This window comes from Stegodyphus dumicola, chromosome 1 (genome assembly GCF_044657685.1).
Source record: "Stegodyphus dumicola isolate Sdum_Otavi_A_Nest chromosome 1, ASM4465768v1".
Taxonomy (NCBI): domain Eukaryota; kingdom Metazoa; phylum Arthropoda; class Arachnida; order Araneae; family Eresidae; genus Stegodyphus; species Stegodyphus dumicola.
Window position 1 is genome coordinate 172,130,925 of NC_140768.1, and position 26,522 is coordinate 172,157,446.

Consider the following 26,522-nt stretch of genomic DNA (forward strand, 5'->3'; position numbering starts at 1 on the left):
ACATCAAGAACCTTCCTCTCCCAAGATTTTATAACATTTAAGGAATGTGTCGCTCACAGCAAGGCTTTCAGGTTTGTTTTAGTTGCACCATTGACTAGACCTTGCACTAACAGTCTGTCATATTTTCGATAACTGAGTAGTGCTTCTGAAGTATAGACCTTCGCCAACGAAGCCGAAATAAGTGAAGAACTTACTGATGCTTTAGTTTATAAACCATCTAAGTTCTACTTGGGTGAAATTAGATATCTTCTGGAATACTGGCAGAAGCTTATTAGTTTTGAGAGATATTAGTTTTCGTAATTTGAGAGATATTAGTTTTCGTAACTGACTATTTGTTTTGCATAGAATACATAATCGCGATATGTTCTTGAGGTGCCATAGCTCATTATAATAGCTTTGATGATATACCAATGCTTTAAATAAAAATATTCTTGATAATATAAAAGAGAAATATTGAAACTTCGTTATTTCTGAAACTTAAAGCAGTTTGTTTTGAGGAAAAGAGCTACTAGTTCTTGTTTCATAGTAAGGCATTCAGACATTTCCTCCCACGGGATGTTGCATTGCAATGGCAACCATACCAGTAAAGCATTCTGAAGGCTTGAGGTTGATGTATGAGCACGGTATGAGCGAATCCGGTTTCTTACAAAAACCTCGTCTTAAACATCTTCATCTCTAATTTACATTCGAATCGGAAACTGTGGGCAGCAATTCGTCATTTAAGTAACAACTAGTGGTTGACGGTCATCAGGCTTCCTTTCAAGCAGTTTGTTAACTGTGAATTCTGTGTTTTCCTTTCAGTCGTGGTTAGGAGAGAAGGGACTAAGGCTGTGATACTTTGTTGTTAGGCTAGTTTCAGCGCATAATTTTACACGCTATTATTAGCACCTTTAGGAGTCTCAGTAGAGAAACCCTGCCTTGCCTGACACTAAAGATATAGTGGCTTAGGAAAGAGTTAATACTATTTTGTGACTGATATGTATATTAATGAGTTTATATACAAGACCCTTATGCCAGATGCGGTCGAAGAGAACCGACGCGTTGATCTCATGTACTCCTACACCGTAATGCATCGTACTGGCATTCAAAAGTCCTGAGTTTCAGTCCAGGCCAGGCGCATCTATTTTCTAATAAATTGATTCAAAACTGCTTTATACGAAACTAATTTATATACGATATCTTTTGGAAACCTAACGACGGTGACATAGGAAGATTATTTATAACAGCTCATTTAAATGATCTAGGTTTAAAAACTAGATCCTTTACATGAAGATAATTCAAACAGAATAATAACTTATAATTAACGATGACTGAAGCGCTAAAATTTAGTGTTTATATTGCAGCGTCTGAAACAATCAGACAAAGAAAAGCGCATTAGGAAGCAGAGCCTGTTGATTCCATTCTGTAGGGCATAATTAATGTTTAATTGAAATTTGAATAAATTATGTTACCTTAAAGCTGCGAGGAAGGAGTTGTAACATTGTATTACTAATTGTTTGCCATAGAATACATAATCCTAAACGAAGATACAGAGTTGGAGAAATGCAGAAATAAAAATAAATAAAATAAGGCCCAAGCCTCGTGAATAAAATCGAGTGTAGCCAGGGAAGAGGAGAATTTTTCCTCGCAGAGAGGTGCTTGGTTTACCAAGCACCTCAAATGAAAGCAGCAAATAGGTAAGGTATGAATCATATTTCGGACGCTGATAACGTTCTCCGACCATTCGGGAACATCAGCGATTACCAAGTGATAACCGTGCCAAATTACGAATGCAGGAAAGAGCAAAAAAAATTCATCCAGCAGCAAAAATCATGAAATCAGAGTAAATTAAGCTGAATAAATTGGAACTTTTTATACTTTTAGAGTTAAATCCTAGTAAGGATAAATTATTAAGAGAGAGAGAGGCATCTCTGGGGAGGTAGGGCCTAAGACATGAGGTTGTAGCCAATATCAATAAACTTCCAATTTGAAGTCATTAGCATAGTGTACAAAATCGTTAATCTGTGGCTTTTTAGTTTTATTTAATTTGTGGATGTGGTGTATTATGGGATCAATTTTTAGGTCTCTTTGAATAATTCTTTTCCTATGCCTATTATTCAAAAAGACCTAAAAATTGATCCCATAATACACCACATCCACAGATTGAATAAAACTAAAATGCCACAGATTAACGATTTTGTACACTATGCTAATGACTTCAAACTGGAAGTTTATTGATATTGGCTACAACCTCATGCCTTAGGCTGCCTACCTCCCCAGAGATGCCTCTCTCTCTCTTAATAATTTATCCTTACTAGGATTTAACTCTAAAAGTATAAAAAGTTTCAATTTATTCAGCTTAATTTACTCTGATTTCATGATTTTTGCTGCTGGATGAATTTTTTTTGCTCTTTCCTGCATTCGTAATTTGGCACGGTTATCACTTGCTAATCGCTGATGTTCCCGAATGGTCGGAGAACGTTATCAGAGTCCGAAATATGATTCATACCTTACCTATTTGCTGCTTTCCTAACAAATCAAACGGCTACAGTGATTTTTCGGAGAAAGATATTTTGAAAATTCTGCAACTTATTGAAATCTGATTTATGTCGGCACTCCAGGTAAGCAAGGCATAAGTGAGAATGGGCGGATGATTGCAATAAAAATGCATTTTTTCTTATGAGATCCAATACAGAAAAGCTATCAATGATGCGCTTAATCTTGAAAGCCATCCCCGTGACTTTGTTGTTAGAGTTGGTGATGTGAGCATTCCAGGTGAGAGTGGCGCTCAATCGTATTCCGAGACAATTTCTGTGGCCATTCGTGGGATTTTTTCCATTTAAGAGAGCAAAATCTTTGTTAATGCGTCTTCTTTTATGTCTGCTGATGAGTAAGAGTTTTTTATTTCATCGTATAGGTGTTGAACCCTCAGTATGAGCACGAATGCTCTATATCGTCTATTCTATTCTGGAACTTAGCGATAACTTGGTCAAGACTCATCGATTTCGCAAGAATAACTGTATCATTCGGGTAACAAATGATGAGGTACTCTATATCGTATTACAGCATAGGAAAATATATCACATAAACGAGATACAAGATGGGCCGAGAATGGACCCCTGCGGCGCTCCGACTTGAATACAGATGTTTTAAAATTATAAATTGCCTTGCCTGACACTAAAGATATAGTGGCTTAGGAAAGAGTTAATACTATTTTGTGACTGATATGTATATTAATGAGTTTATATACAAGACCCTTATGCCAGATGCGGTCGAAGAGAACCGAGGCGTTGATCTCATGTACTCCTACACCGTAATGCATCGTACTGGCATTCAAAAGTCCTGAGTTTCAGTCCAGGCCAGGCGCATCTATTTTCTAATAAATTGATTCAAAACTGCTTTATACGAAACTAATTTATATACGATATCTTTTGGAAACCTAACGACGGTGACATAGGAAGATTATTTATAACAGCTCATTTAAATGATCTAGGTTTAAAAACTAGATCCTTTACATGAAGATAATTCAAACAGAATAATAACTTATAATTAACGATGACTGAAGCGCTAAAATTTAGTGTTTATATTGCAGCGTCTGAAACAATCAGACAAAGAAAAGCGCATTAGGAAGCAGAGCCTGTTGATTCCATTCTGTAGGGCATAATTAATGTTTAATTGAAATTTGAATAAATTATGTTACCTTAAAGCTGCGAGGAAGGAGTTGTAACATTGTATTACTAATTGTTTGCCATAGAATACACTCGAAAATTCGGTTTTAGATGGATGCATTAAGGGTTTCTCATTAACCAGCAAGTCAGAAACTCCAAGATGATTACATATAATAAATGTAGATCATATTCGGAGCTGACGTTTTCCATCTGTGGTAACATTTTAGCCAAATTCTAATGAACAATTACATTTTCAGCTCGTTTTATGTGAACATTAATTTAAGTTCCGATTCAAAACACAAGTGCTTTTGATAATTTTGTTTTTCATTTTTCTGAAACTAAACCAAGCCAGAACGCAGAGTTTTAAGGCTATGTCAAAATTTCCTCTCATTACGAAACGGTCAATAAAAATAAGCTACATGTTTGCAATGGAGAAGATATATTCGTAAGAGCAGCCTGAAGTGAATGAAACCAGATTTTATGCCATTTGATTATTACTATTATATCAATCTATCACAGAGTTGTATTTTATACATTTCATCAATGATACAAAATGTAAAAAGGTAAATTTGTTATTTAGTTCCCTTAATTTAAAAAAAAAAATTAAAAGCGGCATTTTTTATTTTAAAGAGATGATAATATTTTAAAGGAATGAACTATTTAAAGTATATATACATTAGTATGCCCTCTTCAAGTACATCAGCAATATATGTTTGAAAGCAATGGAAGCTGTATTAATTGGTCAGATATGTGATTACAGAATTGTTTGGTAACAGTGCTATCTTAATCTATCTCAATGAAAGCATTCTCCTTAATTATTTCCCTTAGTTATTTAAGCGTATATTAACCATCTGTTACGTTTTAATTACCTTAACAAAGTAATAAACGTTAAGAAAACATATATGAAAAGTCACATATATGAATGACAAAGGTTGATGTTTAAAAATATGTGTCTAATCTGAAAAATTAAAGCATGTCATTTAGGTCACAAACGATGGGTTCTGCAGCCCAACCGGTATATTGGTTAGCGCCGCTGACTGCCGTGCCGTTGGACCCGGGTTCGAATCCCGGAGAAAGAATGGATGTCTGTAAATGTATAGTGTCGGTGTGGCATGGCGACATTCTAAATATGCGGTGAGCTGAAAGTCCTCTCGTGTGGTTTGTTGGAAGGGGAGAGGGGTGGGAGACTCTCTGACCCGTCCTTCCCCCGGGCTGCCCTCCATCAAAATCGGGGGCGGTACTGAGCTAAATCGCACTGTCACCTGAAAGGTGCTCAAGGCTGTTGGCAAGGGCAGGCGTAATATAGCGCTCCACGAGAAATTTCGTGGGTTTGGGCTGACTATGTCAGACAAGTGAAGATAAACAACAACAACAATGGATTCTTTTCAAGTCTGACATTCTAGCCTTTTCTTTTCCTTCTGCCTTAAAAATGCATTAGCACTCACTTCTGATGGTTATGCAAAGTAGCTGAGAAAGGAATGAGCAAGAAAGCTGTCTGGCGAGCAAGAAGATAACTGCTTAATTCTAACTTTATGATAAGAGTAGATCCAGCGTGTCGATTCATAATAACGAAAACTCAGCATTCCGCAGAATAATTTGCTTGCCGAAAATCAAGGTAGAAACTGACCTAAGAGACGTCTGATTGGTAACCTTTGGACTATATTTTGAGATGAAAACTGGTGAAAGTTTAGGCACTATATTTTGTTTCGATTGGTATAGTACTGTAGTATTTCTTTTAAAACAGAGCAGAAACTACTTGATTTAATAATTACTTTGATGCATACTTTTATTTTCATAAATACAGAAACATAAAATACTACTAAAAAATTTATATTAAACTAGCCGCAACGCGTCCATCCTTCCTCTGGCCTTTACACTAACCATTAAATTAAAAAAATGCACAGAATTTTACTCTGCAAAAGAACTTTATAAAAAAAAAAAAAAAGAAAAAAAAAAAAAAAAAAAAACCCCACAAATTTCAATAAAAATGTATTACATATAAAAAATTACAATGGAATAAGCAATATCCCTTAATACAAATATTAATTATCCTAATAAATAAATTAACCAACTTCCCGTTGCATTCTCTCGACAAACGTCCAGTATCCAAGAGAAAGATTGAATTTAAAAACTGCACAGGATTATCGCCCTCACTTTTTCGAGTGGCAACATTGCTGATATCAGTAACAATGGCAACAGTGATATATCAGCAACAATGGCTGCGTGCCATTGTTGCTGATAAAAAGAGAGCGAATTATCAATTTCATATGAATTCTTCATGAAACATAAAATAAAAGAATCTCATTCGAATTTTGAAAAAAATCGCTTCGATGTGCACTGGCTCTTGTCTAGATGCACCCTACGTACCGAATTTCGTAACCCTGGGTCTATTAGATTACACGCAGCACGAACAAAAGACACATATACAGACAGGTAAACTCTTCCTTTTATTTTACGTAGATATAATAAAGAAACTTTTTCCATGTATCTTCGCACAGCGAAAAACAGCAACTGTTACAATCGGCAAATTTTGCATACACGTAGTCTTTCATTCGAACTTGTGCACATCGAAGTCCAAATTTTATATGCGAATTCATTTTTGATTTATTTCATGTTTTGTACGTAAACTTTACAAACGCATCGACTTTAAAGTGAGCACTGGCAACATTACTCGAAATAAAACACTTTTATCTCCTACGCGCGAGACTTTTGCCATTCGGCAAAATGTAAGCTATGGTCTTCCAATTTTATTCAAATCACATTTCCAGATCGAAAGTTCTAGACCAAGGTACCAGCGCACGAAGTACCATTCCTATCGAATAAATATTATCTTCGAATGGTTACAGTAAAATAACTTAATTGGATTTAAGTTATTCTTCGCTGCTGTTAACAAGAAGGTAAATAAACTATACCGAAAGTGTGATTATACGGTGCTAAACTAAATATATGTATTTTAATAATAACAGCAACAAGTAACTAGCTGGAGATAGTGGCACTTAAAACTTATTTAAGTGCTTTGCTGTTAGCAGAATCATTATTATCATATTTGCGAATTGTTTCATTTCTAATAGTGCGTTGACTCTTGTGAAATTTTGAGCTAGGTAGTTATAAAACGCAAGGAGTTGCACAATATTTAATTTCCATTAACGTTTCATATAATGACAGTAACAAGTTGTTAAGCATTATTCACTGTGTTTGTTACAAATGCAAATTCTTTCGAATAGTGAGAAAATTACGAATAATATGTTTACGGGGTTACTCCTGGATTGCAGTTTTGGCATTTTTCCTTAGTTTTTCAATATTATGTCAATTAGGGAAAACTCTTGGAGTATATTGTTACAAAATATACAGGACGGTGAGAGGGCTTCCCCGCAAAGCAGTTTTAGTGTTGCCTAGGCAATTCTAAAACTGGCAAGATAAAGCAGGGTTGCCACATTTGGCGAGAAATCGCCCATTTGGCGACACAATTGGCGATATGGCATGGACGGATGGAGAACCTTCTGGAACGAATTCTTACCGGTTTAACCGAGAATGTTCTCGAACACAAGCCGAAAGCTATATAAACCCTGCTGGTCCGCAGTTAGTATCGAGTGTGTGCCTCATCTAGAGTACGAGATAGTGTGTCTCATCTAGTCAGTCCGTGCGGAGTCGACCGAGTTGACAGCCGGGCTGTGCTCTGTGTGTCATCGAGTGCATCGTGAGTTGTAACGTGGAGAGTCTCGAGAGAACGTGGAGTTCCGAGAACGACCGAGCAGAGTAGTCTTATGCTTTGCAGCGAAGCTGTCTCGACCGTTATTGCCTGACAGTGTGAAGGCTGTGTCGCTGAACGTGTCAGCGTGTTTATAACAGTTCGATGACTGTAAAAGTGATTTTGGAGCTATATGATTAATATTGGTAAATAAAGTGTGTTTCGCTACTTCATCAAGTGTCGTCGTTATTCATTCCAAATTGTCACGAACCCCGTACGAACGTGAAGGAAGAAATAACCGGTGTCAAAAAAGAAAAAACGCAACAATATGCTTTTAATTATTTAACAAATTTCAAAATATCAGCAGAAGTACTAATACTTACCCCACTTGGGGTCATATCATGATTTTTCCCAAAAGATTTATTTTGAACCATGCTAGCGTAGCAGACTCCTGGTATGATGGCGGAAGCCTCGCGCCTAAGCCATTTCCTTTCAAACTTTGCCACGGCTAGAAATAATACTTTTATCATCCACGCGCCAGAGCGTTGCCCTTCTTTGAAGAATCAGATATTTAACTTCCGTAATTCTTCTTTCAGTTTTTATCAACAAACTCCACTATTTAAGAGTCTTTCAATCTTTATCAACAAACTCCACTGCTTAGAAGCAATGTGTTGTCACTGCGTGAAATAAAGTACTTTTATTTTCCACACGGCGACATATTGCCAGTAAAGCGTAAGATTAAGCGTAAGATAAGCGTAAGATTACGTATACAGATAAGCGTATACAGATTTAATCTGTCTGTTGTACTATAACGAACTAAGGGATTTAAAGCAATAAACACAGGTCTTAGAATATATTTCTTCTTTTTCATCTGAATGATTTATGTAAAGATACATTTAAATCATGAAATGTCTAATAATAAATATTAGACTATTAAATCAATATATATATTTTTCTTTTTTTAATAACGCAACTAGCCGGGCAAGCGTCTGATAAAATAGATAATAGATACAAATTTGGCAATCCTTTATTCGTTTTCAAATGTTTACACTCTGCATCTCTCTAACACCTTTCTCTCTCCTGACTTCAGTTTCAACACTTTTCGAAATAAAGCATTTTTATCTCCAACGCGCAAGACTGTTGGCATTCGGGAAAATGAGTGCGAAAATTAGCGTTTTCATAGTTTTTAATTAATATTTCGGGTGATTAAAGTCATACGAAGATGGGAATAGTCGAAATGGCTTCCCACGAATTTTTGAAATCGGGAATAATGTATTTAATGTTTGGCAATGATATTTTTATTTCATCGTAAAACTTGGAAAATTTTTATTAACAAACTCTAAGATTTGAAAGCGAGCAGTGGCAACAATTTTCGAAATAAAGCAGATTTTCATCTCCAGCTTGCGAGACTGTTGCCGCTGGAAAAAATGAGGGCGAGAATTATCGTTTTTCCGAGTTTTTAATTAATATCTATGCTTTTTTAATTAATATTCCTTTTTGGAAAAAATTGGACGTCGATTTTTTCCAGGACCCAGAAAAGAATCGTAGAAAGTTTGGCGGCGATAGCTGTACTAGTGACTGAGTTACTAGAGGACAAACACACAAACTTTCTTCTTTATATATGTAGATTAAGAAATAAAGTTAATAGAAGAAAGTTCAGATTCATTTTTAATAATTCAAAGATATTTTGGATATTCTTTATATAAAGTTAACCTTAGGTGTTGGTGCTCGCATTAAAGAGATGGATGAGCCTGACCTACAGCTACAGCTGTTTCATATTTGGATGTATACCAGTAAGATTAAGTCCGAGATCGGACTTATTTGGAACAACTTTCGAAACAAAGCAAATTTTCCTGTCCAGCTTGCGAGACTGTTGCCACTCGAAAAAATGAGGGCGAAAATGATAGTTTCTACGAGTTTTTAATTAATATCTCTGATTTTAGCTATTATTTTTTGGAAAAAAAGTGGACGTCGACCTTTTCCAGGATCCAGAAAAAAAAATGTAGAAAGTTTGTGACGAGAGGTATAGTAGTGACTGAGTTATTAGCGAACAGACTTTTTTCAGATATATATATATATATATATATATATATATAGAGAGAGAGAGAGAGAGAGAGAGAGAGAATGCTTATTTTTGTAGGTACTAGAGGCTGAAAGGCTGAATGGGCAATAAATGTGCAAAATGCATAATAATTATATCATTGGACGATTTTGCTCTTATATGAGATGTTTGATATATTTAAACAGACAACTTTACGTAGAATAATATCCTATTATTATTTTTTAAATCTTTATGTTTTAATAGTGTCATATGTTATATTATGCAGCTGTAATTTAAATCAACTTTATAAATTTACCATTTGAGATGTACGTTTTAATAAATTGAAAATTCTTTATGCAATGAAAGCCTTTTATAAAGTGTAGATATATTTTTTAGAAACTTTATTAAGTAGTCAACAATCAAGAGCATTTTCATAGCAGTATTCGATAATTATAAAACTAACCGGATTTGACAAATTAAAAGTTTGTTCACTTTACACAGAATAGAAAAGTAAGTGCACTTTGCAAATTTATGTATGCTTTAATATTAAGGGAAGAAGGATAAAGCATATACTATCTATAGTCAACTGATCACAAGAAAGCAGTAAAGCTATATAAATAATAAATTAATTTCTGATGATATTACCTTCCAAATTTCTGATGGTACTACTTGGGATGAACGAATAAAATTATCGGAAATCCATTACTACTTTGCATTCGTTTTTAAGAATTTTTTTAAATTACCGTTCGAAAATTTGGCTTTATTAAAGTTTTACATGCGTCTTATTGCATAATAAATTATAAATATTTCTTTCAACAAAATTTCAACCCTTAGTGAAATGTTTTTAATACTTAACGAAGTGCTCTCGTAAAGAACCATTTATATTAATAAACATCTTTTAGCAAAACGAAATATGCTTTATTAATGAAACGAAACATAGAACGCGTTAAGAATGATAAATAGCTCATATTCGTATAAAGGATCCTCCTTGAAACCGTTTTAAGAGGAAATTTAATTGGAAAATATTTTTTATTACGCTTCTTCCTATAAAATTTCGCTAACTCGCAGTACGATTTCCATTAAAAAATAAATATTTCAAGCTGCCTCACTTAAAACAGTACTTAAACAGTGACAAGTGATTAGTGTGATCGATGTATTAAAAAAAAGAAAACAAAGGCACTTAAATTTCAGTCTTCGAGTTCCTCAGTATTTCAGCTTTATAAAATTCTAGAATACTGAAAAGTCTTTTAGATGTACCAGCTGAAATAAAAGCGGAAATTTTCTAAATCTTTACTCTATTCGTTTAATTGATATAAAGATAATGATATAAAAATGATACTCTGAGATAACAAAACATTAGAAATTTCAGAACGTTTAGTGTTTGTAACAGACTAAGAACCAGTGGCGGCTCGTAGCTAAAATTAGTGGAGGTGCTGTTCCAAAAAAAATTAACCTTTGTTTTAAAATTGTGTAAAAGGAAACAAACATGTATAAAAAGAAAATTTATTTTGAAACTTCATGAAATCTTACAAGAAAAAAATTAAGCATTTCTTAATGACTTTAACCTAAACTGTCACAGTTCAAACTTTATCTAGCCATTTTAAAATGAAATCCATTCTTCTTGTATTAATTTGTGAGAAAAGATGAATAATTTTCTCCTTGATCTCTGTATGACAACTGAGGAAATATTTCTTCATTGAAAACAATGCAAGGGCATTTAGTCTTTCGAAATTCCTAGTGCTTCTTAGAAAAGTTTTCATTCTTTTCAATGTTGAAAAGCAGCGTTCTGCCTCTGATGTAGTCATGGGAACTCTCAAGAGAATTTTTATCAGTTTCGTAATTTCACTAAGAACATCATCTAGATTATTTTCGAAGATAAATTTCAATAGATCAATTAATTTGCAGTATTCATGGATATCAGACCTACAATAGAATACTTTTAGTTCAGCTTCAAGCTTTTCTTTGTCAATCATTGGATATGCTTCAGTGGTCACTATTTCCTCTACAGTATGTTCATACCTAAAACTAGTGAAGCATTTCTTGTTGTTAAACAATTTAGCAGGAAGAATATTTGTACATTATATCAATACATAGTATAAAGTCACATATTTCCTTAGCTTCTGCCATCAGTGTCTGAAAAATTCTCACAGTACTTTGAGTTTCTTAATTCTAAAATAGCAGTTTTGAAATTTGTTATATATTCATTAATTTTAAACACAATAATTTCTCTGAATTGCATTTAGTTGTATACTATTTCAACATGAGGCATAATCCGATAAAAAATCGCTAACCAACACTTAAAATTATCATCATTTAGATATTTTAAAATTCCGTTGCTTTTGCAATAGTTTGATCTGCATTTGATGTTGATTGAATTTCAGCAGGGCAATTAATTAAAGGTTGAAAATTTTCATGAACTCTGTTTATGGTCCGTATAATGAAGTTCCACCTTGTGGAGGAATACCACACGCGCGGAGTAAAAAGAAATCACGTTTCCAACAACACGGCCACATTTTCGGCACTGCAAGAGCGACAGTGTTTTTCTTTCTCCCTTGGCTCGCGTACTGATTTCTGTGTGCGCATGCGCAGAACAGCCAAACACTACGTCGCTGGAACTGTGAAACGCGCAGTTCCAATCAAAGACTTTCATACCTTTTTCACATACTGGGGATGGCTATTGACATTTTAATTTTAATGATTATGTATTGTAAATATAAAGAAAGAATTAAAGACTAAAGGGCACACTATATTAAATATTAAAAAAAATAATAAGTGGAATAGGGGGTGCTGCAGTTCCACAGTGCTTATTACGAGCCGCCACTGCTAAGAACTAAATCAAATTCTAGAATACTGAAAAGTCTTCGATATAAGACAGATCATAAGGCTTCAACAAACTGAAAAAAAGAAAACTATCGTTACAAATTATACATTGCTCAGGATTTAGGTTTGATAATCGAAAAAGAGTATCAGGACTTTTACTATTTGTAGTATTTATTACGTAAAACTTAAAATTATAATTAATACATGAAATGAAAGAGCAACTCAAACAGTTATACCTACAAGCTTACAAGCGTTCAATGTGAGCACCTTTCGTCACACACCAAGTCGATAGCCCAGTTCTTCTCAAACGTTGATTAGTGTCTGTGGTGTAACTGTTGCAACAGCTGCCTCAGTCCTGTTTCTTAGGTCGGGTAGGTCAGCTGGTAGTGGAGGCATATACACACGATCCTTCATGAACCCCAACAGGTAGAAATCACATCAATCTCTCATTATCACTTGGGGGATCACATCTGAACTTAATCCGGAACGCACGTTGCGCGTAGTTGTTAACTACAGATTCGGTTTTTGCAAACTGCATCACACAAAAAGCTTTCTGTTCGCTAGTCGCCATTTTTGTTACTATCAATTTCTGGCGCATGCCCGTACCAACAAACAGAACTGTTTGAGTTGATCTTTCATTTCATGTATTATGATTTTAAGTTTTACGTAGTAAATACTACAAAGCATTAAAATCCCGGTCTTCATTTAGAAACACCCCGTATTAACATATAATAAGGGTAAATAAACTATCCTACTGCTAGTACCGGATTTAGACTTGATGACGCCCTAAGCTATTTGAGATATGGGGCCCTTTATAAGTCTTTTATACTATATTTTAATACTATATTTGAATTTTTGGGGGACCACCAAGAAAGTGGGGGCCTTGTGCTATAATTTATGTAGCTTATACTTAAATACTGCACTGGCTGGGGACACACAGGGAGTTATATCTAGCCACCACAGGTCGCTCTTTGTTAGTATATTTAAATTTAGGGAACGTTGGCAATCTGTCGTCAGCCCTGTTTCATAAAGATGAGTTCATAAAGTCTTTGTGGCTGTCATCTAATTTAGCATATATACCAGCCAATGTTCCGCAGAAGGGTCTACATGAAGCTATCGTACTCAAAGAAGGCATACTCTTCATGGGTAAATAATCGCCGTATGGGTAAATAATCGTCTTCATGGATAAATAATCGTATCGTTTTTCAGCATAATTTTCCAACCAACCACTTAGATATACAGATACGTGGAATGACAAAACAATAATTAAAGGTGAACGTTAACCATGAAGCTACAGAAATATTTCAATATTTTACTTTACGATCACACAAATCGAAATGCTTGCGTGTGGATTACCTATATTAATTGGAGTAGATAACAATGACAAAATGTGTATTTATAATACTCACAGTCGAAATAGTAAGATTATTACAAATATAAGTATGTGAACACATTATGAAAATTAGTAGAGGCATGAATGTTTCTGCGAAACTATAAAATGAAACAAATCAACCATCAAACCAAAGCGGAAAAAAAACCTTTACAGGATTGTGTTTTCAACAAGTTTCAATGTTACAGTGACAACGATTACGAAAAGAGAAATGCAGCAAGATCATGACGTTATTGATTTTGATCCACACCAGTACCAGCGACCACTAATTGTAAGCTCAAAAGATAGTAGATGAGTAATGATTGAAGTTGAAAATAATGTTGAAAATAAATTTAAAAACAACTAAAAAAATCTGAATGCTATCAGATTTTACATTACGCCCAAACGGGCCTTTTTTAACATTTTGTGTGTTACCTTTATTTATTAAATATCATGTTCTCCACACTTAAACCATAAAATTCAATTCAGCAGTAATATCACAAAATATTTAAAAGAGCGTATCTTTAGAATTTCCGATACACAGTCTCGAGCGCTGAAAATATTTTTTTTTCCGTACAGTTTTGCCATTGCTCGCTTTAAAATTGTTATCTATCTTAATCAAAAACTCATAAATGCTTTACAAAATATGAAATAGATAATAAAACAAATTCCAAACTCCACATTTGGGTTTCTAGATGCCCATATTCGGGTGGAAACGTACGTTATTCAAAATTGGATGGCTCTAGGTATCGTTGTTTCCTCACAGTGCAAGAAACATACATACATTTTTGCAGATTCTTCATTATTTAATTTCTTTAAATATAATACAAGGCTCTAATATTTGGTGGCAACAATTTTAAAAGTGATTGAAAAGTTTATAGTGAATCAACGCAAAATGCCAAAATGAAATTAACAGCCCTTTTGGGAACATTGTCCCTTTGGGATAATAATTAGTTTTTACTTAGGAGGAAGGAAACATATTTGACTTTAGAAAATTCTTGTCAAATTAAAATTTAATAGCAGTGTTTATGAATTGCATTCTATCACTCTATTAACAGTGCATAGTTTACTACGTTTCAGCTATATATTTATTCCAAAAGTCACCCCATAAAAACCTAGTTATAAGCGAGTTTTTGTTTTTGTTGTGACGGAAATTTCGTAGCAATCACTTTGAGAAAGAATTCGAAGCATTGTTTCTTTGCCGATATTGTGAAAAATGATCTATTCTGCAGAAATGTCACCTTACTTTCTTCTATTATATTAAAATCTTACTAGCGAAAACTTTAAAATCGTGTATAAGAGTGTAACGTTTATCTTCAGTTTTTAGCAGTTATCGTTAATTAAAGCTAAACTGATTAAACTTCATAAATGCGTAAATTTAATAATGTAAGGAATGCCTAAAGAATAATATTGTGAAACTACAGTTTTCTGATGGTAACAACATTTAAAGGGTGTGGCAGTTAAAGAAAAATGCGATAAAAATCTGAATTAAATTTCATGGCATGATTGGTTTCATTTGAGTCAGTTACAATGAATCCCATCTAAGATTAAAACCCATGTTCTAGATAATTTTGATATTCAGTTGATTGGATAGTCTTAGGTGGCGTTTAATAGTGATATCTATCCTTCCAGAAAATCATTATTAATGCGGCCATCTAAAGGAAATGGCCATAACAAGAAGGTTCATATTATTTGGTGTCTCTAAAATTTAATAACATCTTTTGTTTTTAAAGTGAGGTAATTATAAACTCATATATCATAAAAAGGTTTTTGTTTGCGAAATATGAATATTTGCAGCTGTTGGTTATAAGTACAAAGAACAAGAAATTTAGCGTATGTGGCGTTCAATTAAAAAAGAATCATGAATGTTTAGAATCATGATCGCAGAATTATTTCCTAGATGTCAGTCAGTAGGAATTTTATTTGCTTATTTTTGCTTTTTATTGAACGCAAATATTTCTCATAAACGACTGTTTTATTATTATTATTTTTTTTTTTTTTTGGTTCATGACAGGCCTTAATTCTAATCCATTTTGGAGCCTTATATTTTACGATGACACTTTTGTATTTTCTGGCAAAAAGGGAAAGCCTACGCCGAAAAACCACTTTTCTAGAGGTGGGAAGCCAGTTCTCTGTCATTATCGTTTCGCCTGCTGACGTCCTGTTAGTGATTTGGCTGTGATACAAGAAAGCAAAAATTGCACTGGAAATCATGTCCTTTTATTTTTCTTATTATTATGCTTCTCTTTCGCTTTCTACATCACTTATTCTTTTTTTTAAAAAAGGAAAGCGGTTTGAAACTGAAATTACGGTTATCAAGGCGTTTGCCAAAGGTGAAAGGCATGAAGGGAAAAAAAAATCTAATGCCATTTCACGTGTGAAGATAGTAGTTGCATTAGTGCAGATATATCGAACAAACTAATGGGTTTCTTCTTCATTAATGTTTGATTGTTTGTTTCGACGCATAACAGAGTTTTCTTTCCTTTCTCTTGTCCTTCTTTTCCTTTTCTTGAATGCCTCTGATCGAAATCTACTTTTGCTATTTTTGTTGGAATTAAAGTTTTACGACAGAATGTCATTTTTTTCTCTGTTTTTGGAGCAAAAGAAGAGTTTGTGTTTTCTTAAGTGGTTCAGTATAAATAAACAAAAGTATTTATTAGCTTATTTAAATAACATTAGGGAATTAGAAAGAATATTAGAATATTTTGAAATATAAACTGGTTCTGAAAAATGAGATGAGACGTAGTTTGATATACAACTCGATTGCACACAATATTAATCTGGCTACAGAAAATAAAATTAAAATACTAATGATAAAATATATAATTTATAAAACAGACTATGCGCTGACGAATGAGCAGTTTTACATAATCCGATAATGAATATATAAGATTTCTCACATTTTAATTGCCTATTTGGAATACTGAAATGAAAATTTCATTCCTAACTAATATTTCTTACGTAAGAATAATATTTTTTCATAATCCCGTAGCATAAAGCTTTATAAATTTACTATATGTTTTGTATTTAGTTTTCATTTAAAAACTCTCATAATTTTAAACCAGCGGTTCTCAAACTTCTGACTAACGCGTACAGTCTAAACAAAAACTTAAAATCTTTAGTACCATTACTACATTTTACAATGATTACTTTTTAATTTGTCAATTAAAATATATATTTATTGCCATTTGCACAACCTATTGGTTATCTGTATTAAATATGCATGCATAAAAATATTAGATTAAAAATTGGTTATAATTTTACTTATCAAAATTTAAGTTATAATATTTTAATTCTAAATTTAGTGTTAAATTTGGGTTTATTTAAGAGAGATCAATTTATTTGTGTTTGGTCTTATTTCGCTTAACTTTAACCGTAAATTTGGATCCACTTTTAATTTTCAAATGTAACGTGGAAGAAAATCCTTGTTTACACAAATAGGTTGTGCAAAAAGCAATAAAAATTTAATAGCTTTATTTGAAATGCCACTTTTCCATTTTTTCCCCCTGATTTCTGATTTTTTTTCTTGTTTTTTTGTTCAGCGAAAAGTTAATAAGTGTGTTATTTTTGAAATCTTCACTTAGAGTTCGATAACAGGAAATTACTATCAATTTTTCTTTTCCTTCACGAGATTATTTTAATTTAATAGTTAAAAATACTTTGTTTCTTTAGCGTACCACTTATTTTTCTCTTGTGTACCACCGGCTGAGAATCGCTGCTATAAACGATATCACGTTTAAAATCTTATAAAGTTTCATATATTTTCCATGTAGATTTTCATTTCAAATGATAATTTTACACAGAGAAACAATTCAGCTTACTTTGAAAGTAGAAAGAATAAGCTCCTCTTGTTCTCTGGAAATCAGTAACTTACAACACGGACTTCACTTTACCAGTCATTATGCTGTACAATATACCCAAGTTTGCTTGCAAGAATTTTATATTTATTAACAAGTTACCTTATTAGTTTGCTTTTATTGTCAATTCTAATTTAGTCAATTCACATCAGGATGAAAAGTTTTTAATGTATTTAAGCAAAGAGTGTTTGAATTCGAGACAGAAAGAGAGATTTTGGAGTTATCGCTGATTGTCTCGCTATTATTTCTGTCAGCGTCTGAATTACTTGAATCGGCTTTAGGTTTATTGGCTGTAGCAGTTCGTGGATGTTCACAGCCGCAGCCGAGCTTGTAGAAGCGTTTGCCTTGTAAATTTAATTCTTACCAGGCATTTATTAATTCTATTTGTAAATGCAAAATTAAATTCAAACAAATTTATTTTATTTTAATTTCATTTTGTTTCTGTTATTACTGCAAGCTGCGAATTTTGTTTTCTTGTATTACACAGATTGTGAACGTGTTGGACTGAAGAAATAATGAATAATTTAATTTCAAACCTAACTTCTTAATGTGCTGAAGTTACTTTACTACGAGGTTATGATGGAGCAATACGTTGCCTGACTGCTGCCACAGATCCAGAGATTGACATTTAAAACAGTTAAGAGCCATAAAGTTTAGCTAAAAGTTAACTCCAAGATAAAGCGTTTGTAACTTTTGTAGAGTCATTAGGTTAACTGGAAACAGAAAAGATGAAAAATTAACAACCGCCTTCGCCGGGAATCGAACCACGGACCTCTGGAATACCGGGCCAGCGTGCTACTGTTACACCACGAAGGCACGCTAGGGAAGTGGGAGAAATACCTTATAAACTCCCCTTTTTAAAGGGCGACTAGGGTTTTAGGGGACCTAGTCGCCAAATCCCGGGTGCGGAGAATCATCATCCACAACCCTTTTAGTTCGGGCGCCACAGTAGAGACATTAGGATTTTTTGGAAGCCAGGGAAATGAAAAATATGCAACCGCCTTCGCCGGGAATCGAACCACGGACCTCTGGAATACCGGCCCAGCGTGCTACCGTTACACCACGAACGCACGCTAGGGAAGTGGGAGAAATACCTTATAAATTTAAATGAAAATGTATTTATTTAACAATTATTATCCAATTATACATAACTGCTATTATTTAATTTATATAAATTTACAAGATAAATTACCAGTAATGATAAAATGAAATTTTAAATGACAAAGTGTGCTTGATTTGAAAAAATGATTTGTGGTAATACTAATACATTAAATAAAATTAAGTAAAATTACTCTAAAAATAATAAATTGAATGATCTAAAATTCATTGAATTTGAAAACAAGTTTTTCTAATACTTGCGCAATAGCTGCAAAGTAAGATAATAATAATTTGTTTGCTAAAGAAATACTGATTATATCATCTCCTAATATAAATTTAGTAAAATGTATCAAAATGCGGGAACCCATATGTAGGAATTAAATTCCGAAAATTGTTTTTTAAAGGAACTTGAATGTAAATCACTAAGAAACCTTTCTAAGGGGACTTGAATTTAAATCATGAATGACAAAATTTCAAACTTTGAAAAAGAAATTAAAAAATTTAAAAAATTAAAAAACAAACAATTATTGCTATTGATCGGAAATTAGTTGACTTTCAAGGGGAACAAACCACCTCTCGTTCAATGAACAATAATTAATAAATGCGAAGGTGTTTCGTCTTTTACTCAAGTAAGAATGATGATGACAAACTGCCAAATTAAGTTAGGCCAAAACTGTTCTGCATAATATAAAGCGTAAAAAAAAACCTTGCGAAATATCATAAATGAGTTTCAATAATTTAGTGTCGTCCTTCAGGTATGTAAGAGATTTTAAACTTTTCATCGTTTCAAACTATTTACATTTTATGTTAACTTAAAATTTATTAATTAGTTAAAAACTATTAATGCTGATATAAATATATCATGTTCAATAAATGTGCACCAAAATTGTAAAATAAAAAAATCAGTTTTCTCCAATAAAATGGTAATTTAAATGTGTCATTCAAAGATGCTAAATTTGATGTCTTAATGATCTAATGATGCTGCCAGCAATACTAAGAATGCAAAAGAAAAATTGAAAGATTTATTTAAAGCAAAAACTTCCACTTCTTATTTTATTGATAAAATCACCTTATGCTGCATAAATAAGGACATCTCAGAAGGAAACTTTTCTCGACACATCTGAATATTAATGTACTGCCGATGGGTGCTTATTATTTAATGCGTTTCTTAGAATTGAAATTTACCACCGAAGACACATATTCTCATAGGAGATTAATATTTTAAAAGCCTTTTATTTAATGGTCAGAAAAGGTGATATATATTAAGAAATACATCTCAGCGCAAAGCATGTTTAAACTGAAACTCCTCTTGCGTGTTGTGTTGTTCGAAACTGGTATTATCATCTTTTAGTAAAGCGGAATTGGAAAGTAGTAAGTGTCATTGTTTATAAAAATATTTGATTAAATTAACTGACTAGATATCCCACCGGATTATTATCAAGAAAAATAAATAATTAAAAGAGCACAGAATTGTCTATGTCTCTAAAGAAACATTATGCAAGAAGGTACCAACTTTACATTCATCAGGCTCGTAACACTGAAGTTTTTTGCGCTATAGTAAACCGTTGCGTGTACGAAACTGCTAGGAAAACAAAATCAAAGGTAACTCGCAAAGAATTGGACAGAAGATGATATCTATGGACTTGAAACACGATAAAAATATGATGGAGTATCTAACAAAAAGCTAGCAGAAAATCCAAAATAATAAATCGATATAATAAATTTTAAAATGTGCATAAATATTCTCAAAATGCAAGAAGAAATAAAAGTAAAAATTAATTTTGAATAAATTAAATATATGAGAATTTCTACAGTGTCATTTATTTCATTGCAGACAAAAAGGCAATACTTTCTTGAAGACTTTATAATATATCCAGATATTTGTGCTGTTACTTTAAATGCAGGCTTTACATTTTATTGTTATTACTATTTTTGTATTTATATGTAGTTTATTATTTACGCTTAGTATAGTATTATAAAATGAAGCTGGTTTAAAGTTTGAAGTATTCATTCAATTAATTAATCTAACTGTAAAATGACTATTCACTTTTTATTCCAGGAAATAATCTTTAGTATTCTATGAAAATGTTGGTGATAATCTGGATTCTAAACTCATTGCAGTAATTTCAGGAAGAAACGTCTTATATTATGCGTCAAGAGTTCAGTGTTTTCATACGGTATTCAGAAACAACAAATAAAAATAAAACAAAAAATCTGAAAGCTTTCAGATTTTGCATTATGCCCAAAGGGGCATGCGTCTTCTTAACGATTTGTGTGTTATCTTTATTTATTAAATATCATGTTCTTCACACTTAAACCATAAAATTCAATTCAACAGTAATATTGCAAAATAATTTTAAAATGAGCATATCTTTAGAATTTCCGATACACAGTCTCGCGCGCTGGAGACAATTTTTTTTTTTACGTAGTGTTGCCATTGCTCGTTTTGAAATCGTTGAGTTTCTTAACCAAAAATTCGTTAAAGTATTACAAAAATAAATCTCCGTTATCAATCTGTCCAAATTTGGGTTTCCAGATGCCCATATTCGGAGGAGGATTACGTTATTCAAAATTGGATCGCTTTAGGTACCGTTGTTATACCACACTGAGAAAAACGTACATATATTCATGCAGATTTTTCATTATTTAATTTCTTTCAATATAATACAGGGCTGTATAATATTTGGTGGCAACAGTTCGAGAAGTGAATCGATGCAAACTGCTAAAAGGAAATTAATAGCCCTTTCTCTGAACTAACGCTCCTTTGGGCTAAAAAGCAATTAATAAACTTTAAGTCTATTTTTTTGTGTATAACTTTCATGTAATAAATAACGATTTATAGGAAGTTTCCTACACTTTTAAAACTCTGTAAGATATATTACACAAAAAAGCATCTCTCATCTGCTTTGAAAAGAAGATTAAAAAGCTCAATTTTAATGGTCACCAGATGATATAAAGCTACATACAGTGGTACTACTGTACAGAAATAGTGGCCTGGTTGGACCCTAAACCTTGGGCGCTATAGGAGCTCCCAGACAACGCTATCACGTATTGCCAGCGGTCATATGACTGCCTCTCTTTCAAAGACGGCATGAAAATCTTTTGCTCATGCACCAAGAGAACATCATGCTTCTGCTAAACAAATTTTGGGCTATTTGGACCTCTCTAAGGTGCTCGATTTCCCTGGAATCAATGGTCTTTTCGACGTTATCTGATTTCGTCACAATCCGGTGGAAAAGCAACAACAACAACAGCACAGAAATATTAACTGTAGTCCAGAAGACTATGAGTACATGAGATAAATTTATTCTCAGTGTAATATTTGTGCCAATATACTAATTACTGACTTATTAATTTACTGCTTTTAACAAAACTTATCAAAACTAATCACTCACATTCGTCCTTATCTTTAGCAGTGACAGTAATGACAGTGTGCTGTATGTCCTCGTCCTCGTTGACTTCGGCTTCATAGAGTCCCTGGTCAAAGTATGGCGGATTGTCGTTCTTGTCCCCGATTCCTATCCGGATGTATTTAGTCACTGTAAAGGAAAAATCAATGTAAATATCATGCGATGAATAGTTTAAATTTCCAAGTACACAATACAAATTCTACTACAGCTAGGTTAAAAATAGAAATATCATAAATACAATATACATGGCTTTGTAATGTAAAGAATATCACTTATTCTATTCATCTAGTATATAACTCATTCTATTAATTTACAGAAGTAAGCTCAAATAAATTATTCATAAAACTTCTAAATACAAACACTGATACATATAAATGAGTTTTAAAGTTTTCAGTTGCTCTTCAGAATGCTAGTTATTGAAACTCCTAGCAACAGATTCACCATCCATTGAAATAGCTATTTATCAGGTATGTTTAGATTGTTTCTCATTTCGCGCCACTCAAAACTGGAAATTCGATGGCAGAACTTTGTTTGGAAAACAGCTAATTGTTCTGTTACGGAAACATTTCGTCACAGATTGATAACGGAGATTTATTGTCGTGCTCTGCTTTATTCGCACTACATTAACTTCTCCATTATGAAAGAGTTTAACATTTAGTAACTAATTCTATGCTTGGCTGAAATACTGCAGTGTTTATTTGTTATTAAATTTATGCTACAAATGAACCTTAGGCCTAAAGTCACAAATTAACAACAACACACGCGTTAAGTCACAAGAACTTTATTGGCATCATTTCAAAAAACATTTGGCTCGCACTTTGAAATATTCTGAGTATTATGCAGAGAGAAAAAAATATATATAGTTTAGGAAAAAAGTGAATAAACATTTAACAACAATATAAAAAAGCTTAAGTCTGGAATTTTGTAAAATAAATGAGAGGAAAAAATTTTAAATAATTTGAGGGATGAAGAACATTGAACGTATTTAAATTAAACGATAGCCAATCATATAAAATAATTTTATTTACTTGAAATTTCTGATATTAAATTAATTAGATTCTTCATCGTTACATTTTTTGTTATAGTTTAAAATTATTTTTTTCTGACTCCTTTAATGGAATAAAAAATTAGCTTTAATATGCACTTAAGAACGTGTGGATGATTTTAAGTTTTTTCATCACGTGCTAGTTAAGTGGTATTAAAGAAGTTTGCCTTCAACTTTTTAGTGTCGTTTCATACGCCCGCTGAAAAAATGCATAATAACTTTGGATGGCATAACTATTTATCAAAACCAACAGAGTTTGTCATTATAATAACGAGTAAAATATGTTTATGACATCATGGGAAGCATTTTATGGAAAAATTAATTTATCATTAGAAAAAGCTTTAATTTATTGAATATCGTGCAAAGGAACTGGTTCAAGGACTCGAAGTTTAGTCACTATAAATGAATGACAGAATATTATATATATTTAAATTTTATAAAAGTGTAAATTTTTATGAACTTTAAAAGAAATGATTTTGAATAAAAGGAAAATTCAAAGAAAAGCATATTTGATTGAAACTTTGTTATACCGACTAGATCATGTTTTACTACAAATCAAACTTGTGTTTGGCTGTAATGTTTTTTTCGCGTAGCATTTTTATCTAAAAAACATCCTACAGTTAAAAATATTTTTATTTCTACAAAACAAAACACAAAATTTACTTTACTTTTTAAAGAAAATTACTTAATTAAATTTTTTTATTTAACGCGTAGTCGAATCTGAATGCAAAGCATATCCTTCTAAATTATTTTAATAGCCCTTTGTTATGTATTATATATCGTATTATCTTATTTTATTATTTATTTAAAAGAGGGATAAGGTATTCTAATTCTAGAATCTGGCGACTACTTTAGATTCGGAATTTACAAACTCAAATTTTCCTGCCCTTTTTCTCATTCGAATCGGTCAAACCTTAATAAATGATTAAGTGTTTCGATTTGAAACTTTGAAAACGTTAGCTTTACAAACCTCTAAGCAGAAATGTTCATTAAAACAACAATGCGATTTTGGCAAATACAGCGGATTTAATTCACCATTATCACCTGTTGGTGGAGTCGTGTGGCATATAGTTTTTGGAGAGAATGTAGAGTTTCGTATTTAATGTTTAGCTACATTAACTTCTCAAGTAATCTTCTTCCCTTTACATCTGTTTCGAGTCAAAAAGCTTTTGGGAAAACACGAAAAATCTGAACTATTACCCAAAAGTAATTTTGCGAAAATATATTGAGAAAATGAACTTCAAAATTCAAAGGTTTTAAATATGTACACTGCGCAGAAAATAATTCTACTTATGCCTAAATATTAAATTTTGTAATTTTTGGTGCGACGCTTACGGAGAAAATAAAAAATTTAACTTGGCGCATTTTTTTCAGTTTGTGCCAAGAATAATTCACTTGGCGAACTTCTTAATTTATAGCAACATATTTCCTTTCCTTTTTTTTCATTGCAGACGAGTGCGAAAAAAGTCATCGTTCATACTTTCAAATAATTTTAACTAAGTGCGTAAACCACATTTTGCGTTATTATCGCTTATAAGAAATATGCCAAATTTCAAAACGCTACAATATGTAAATTTATGTATACCTTAAAATTTTCTAATAAAAAATTCTAATTTTTTGCAAGTGTGTCTAGAAATACATCTACTTTAATATGATGTTAGAAATTTTATAGGTTATAATTCAAAATATTTTTCGAAAAATTTATAAAAATTATTTAAAAATAAATCATAAAAAATGGTGGAATTTCATTTGGAACAAACCTAAATTTCGAAATGTGAAAAGAAGAATAAAATATGTTTAATAAAAAAGAGATATTAACAAATGTATACCAAATTCAATTAATATTGAGGAGCTAAAATTTTGAGAACTAATTGTTTAAAAACTACTCGTGCGATTTTTACCAAACTTCGCAGTTTGGCATAATTTCAGTCGTAGAATCGAAATATGGAAAAAAATGGCATGTCAGTTTAGAAAAAGTCCGATTTTGTGTCAAAATACCTGTATTAGAACAATGCTATATATAAATCTAATACATATCCTAAGTCGCGCTTTCGAGACATTAAAAATACAATTTGAATTTCGTCAATCGGACATGCAGAATGCAGTGTACCACTTTTAGAACTGTTCCACATTTTTTTTTTTTTTTTTTTTGTGCGGTGTATCTCGTTTATTAAGTTCCATGTGTACCTCCTTAATAAGTACAGTTGCAGTCTTAAAAATGGCATTCTTAAATTTGTTTTCAATAAACGCAAATTCGCTTCAACTAAAAACTTAAAAAATAAATATTTCTTTCTTGCTTCTTACCACTTATATGATTCGAGAACATTTTAGACTTCCGGTTCGAGAAAACTAAGAATTCGTTATATTATCTAACTTAAATCATCTAAATAATTAAAACTGTAAATATATTAATGTAAGGCTTAATTTTATTCGGCATAAAAAAGAAGTTACAGTGGTCTGAACTACTGGCATTCCGTATAATCCTTGAATCTGGATACCAGAATTTCTACTGTAATAATACTGTTAAAATTATTTTGCCATTTTATTTATAAGAACACAGTATCATCAGTACTGATATTACAGTTAATTTTAGTTTTGAACGACATTCCTACTTATACAACAGAGTGATTAGATATGATTAAAATTCAGGAATATGGTTTTAATTATATTTCATTTTGTTCAACTATAATTCCTATTAATTAATGAACAAGGCTGATTTCTGATGTTTGAGCAAAATAAATATTACGTGATGATGGAGGTTGTATTATACCCACCTGGGAAGAACAACGCTTGGGAAGAATTTCCATTTACGTAAGCCTTGCATGTCACTTTCGCAGAAATTAACCACAACTTAATCCTAATGAAATCTTACATTCAAGATTTATAACAGAAAGAAGGTTAAGGAGAAATTCGCTTATTTTGCGCCACAGAAAGCACGACTGAAAGATTAACTGGGCTTTTGTGTGAGTGCTGTTCTGTAATTATGCAGCAGTTTGTTGCTTTTGAAATTAATAAATGAGAGAACTACGTTTCCTCTTATGATTTATTCACCGAATGGATAATTTCTTGCGATATAAACTTTGTTATTAGCCAGATGCAGACTGAATGTTACAGTGTTTAAAATTAATTGTACTCTAAGGAGACCAATTTGTAATAACCCAAGGGAAAAAATACCATTTATACATTAGAATCGCACTAAGAGAAAGGGAATTTATAGGCGAAGAAGCTTCAGAAAAGTTCAATTAATAGATACCCAGGAACGTTATTTTATAGGATGATTTTCTAAACCCACGAGAGTTAACTGTGTTAACTGTTAAATGGGAATTTATACTTTCATCAAATATTAAAAATATGCGATTGGGTGATTTTCATTCTAGTTCAGTCCCAAACAAATCCAAATGCATTATGAAATAAGGTCCGTCTTTATGTCCACGTCTATCCAAGTAAATTCAAAATAAAACATTGCACAAGTTCTCCTTTATGACAGTTTATGGGCACTTATTAAGTTTTTTAATAGAGTTGCAGATATTGTTTCCTTTCATATTTA

The 26,522-nt window shown here is 32.4% G+C and overlaps 1 protein-coding gene across 6 annotated transcripts in view; it reads right to left on the minus strand.

The window, feature by feature from the left end:
- Window positions 1-26,522, minus strand: part of LOC118184756 (neural-cadherin-like) — a 639,735-nt gene that overhangs the window by 217,841 nt on the left and 395,372 nt on the right. For all 6 annotated transcript variants that reach the window (XM_085823079.1, XM_085823083.1, XM_085823080.1 and 3 more), the window contains exon 2: window positions 21,916-22,059. In XM_085823079.1, coding sequence (XP_085679205.1) covers window positions 21,916-22,059 — 144 coding nt within the window. The remainder of the gene's footprint in view (window positions 1-21,915; window positions 22,060-26,522) is intronic.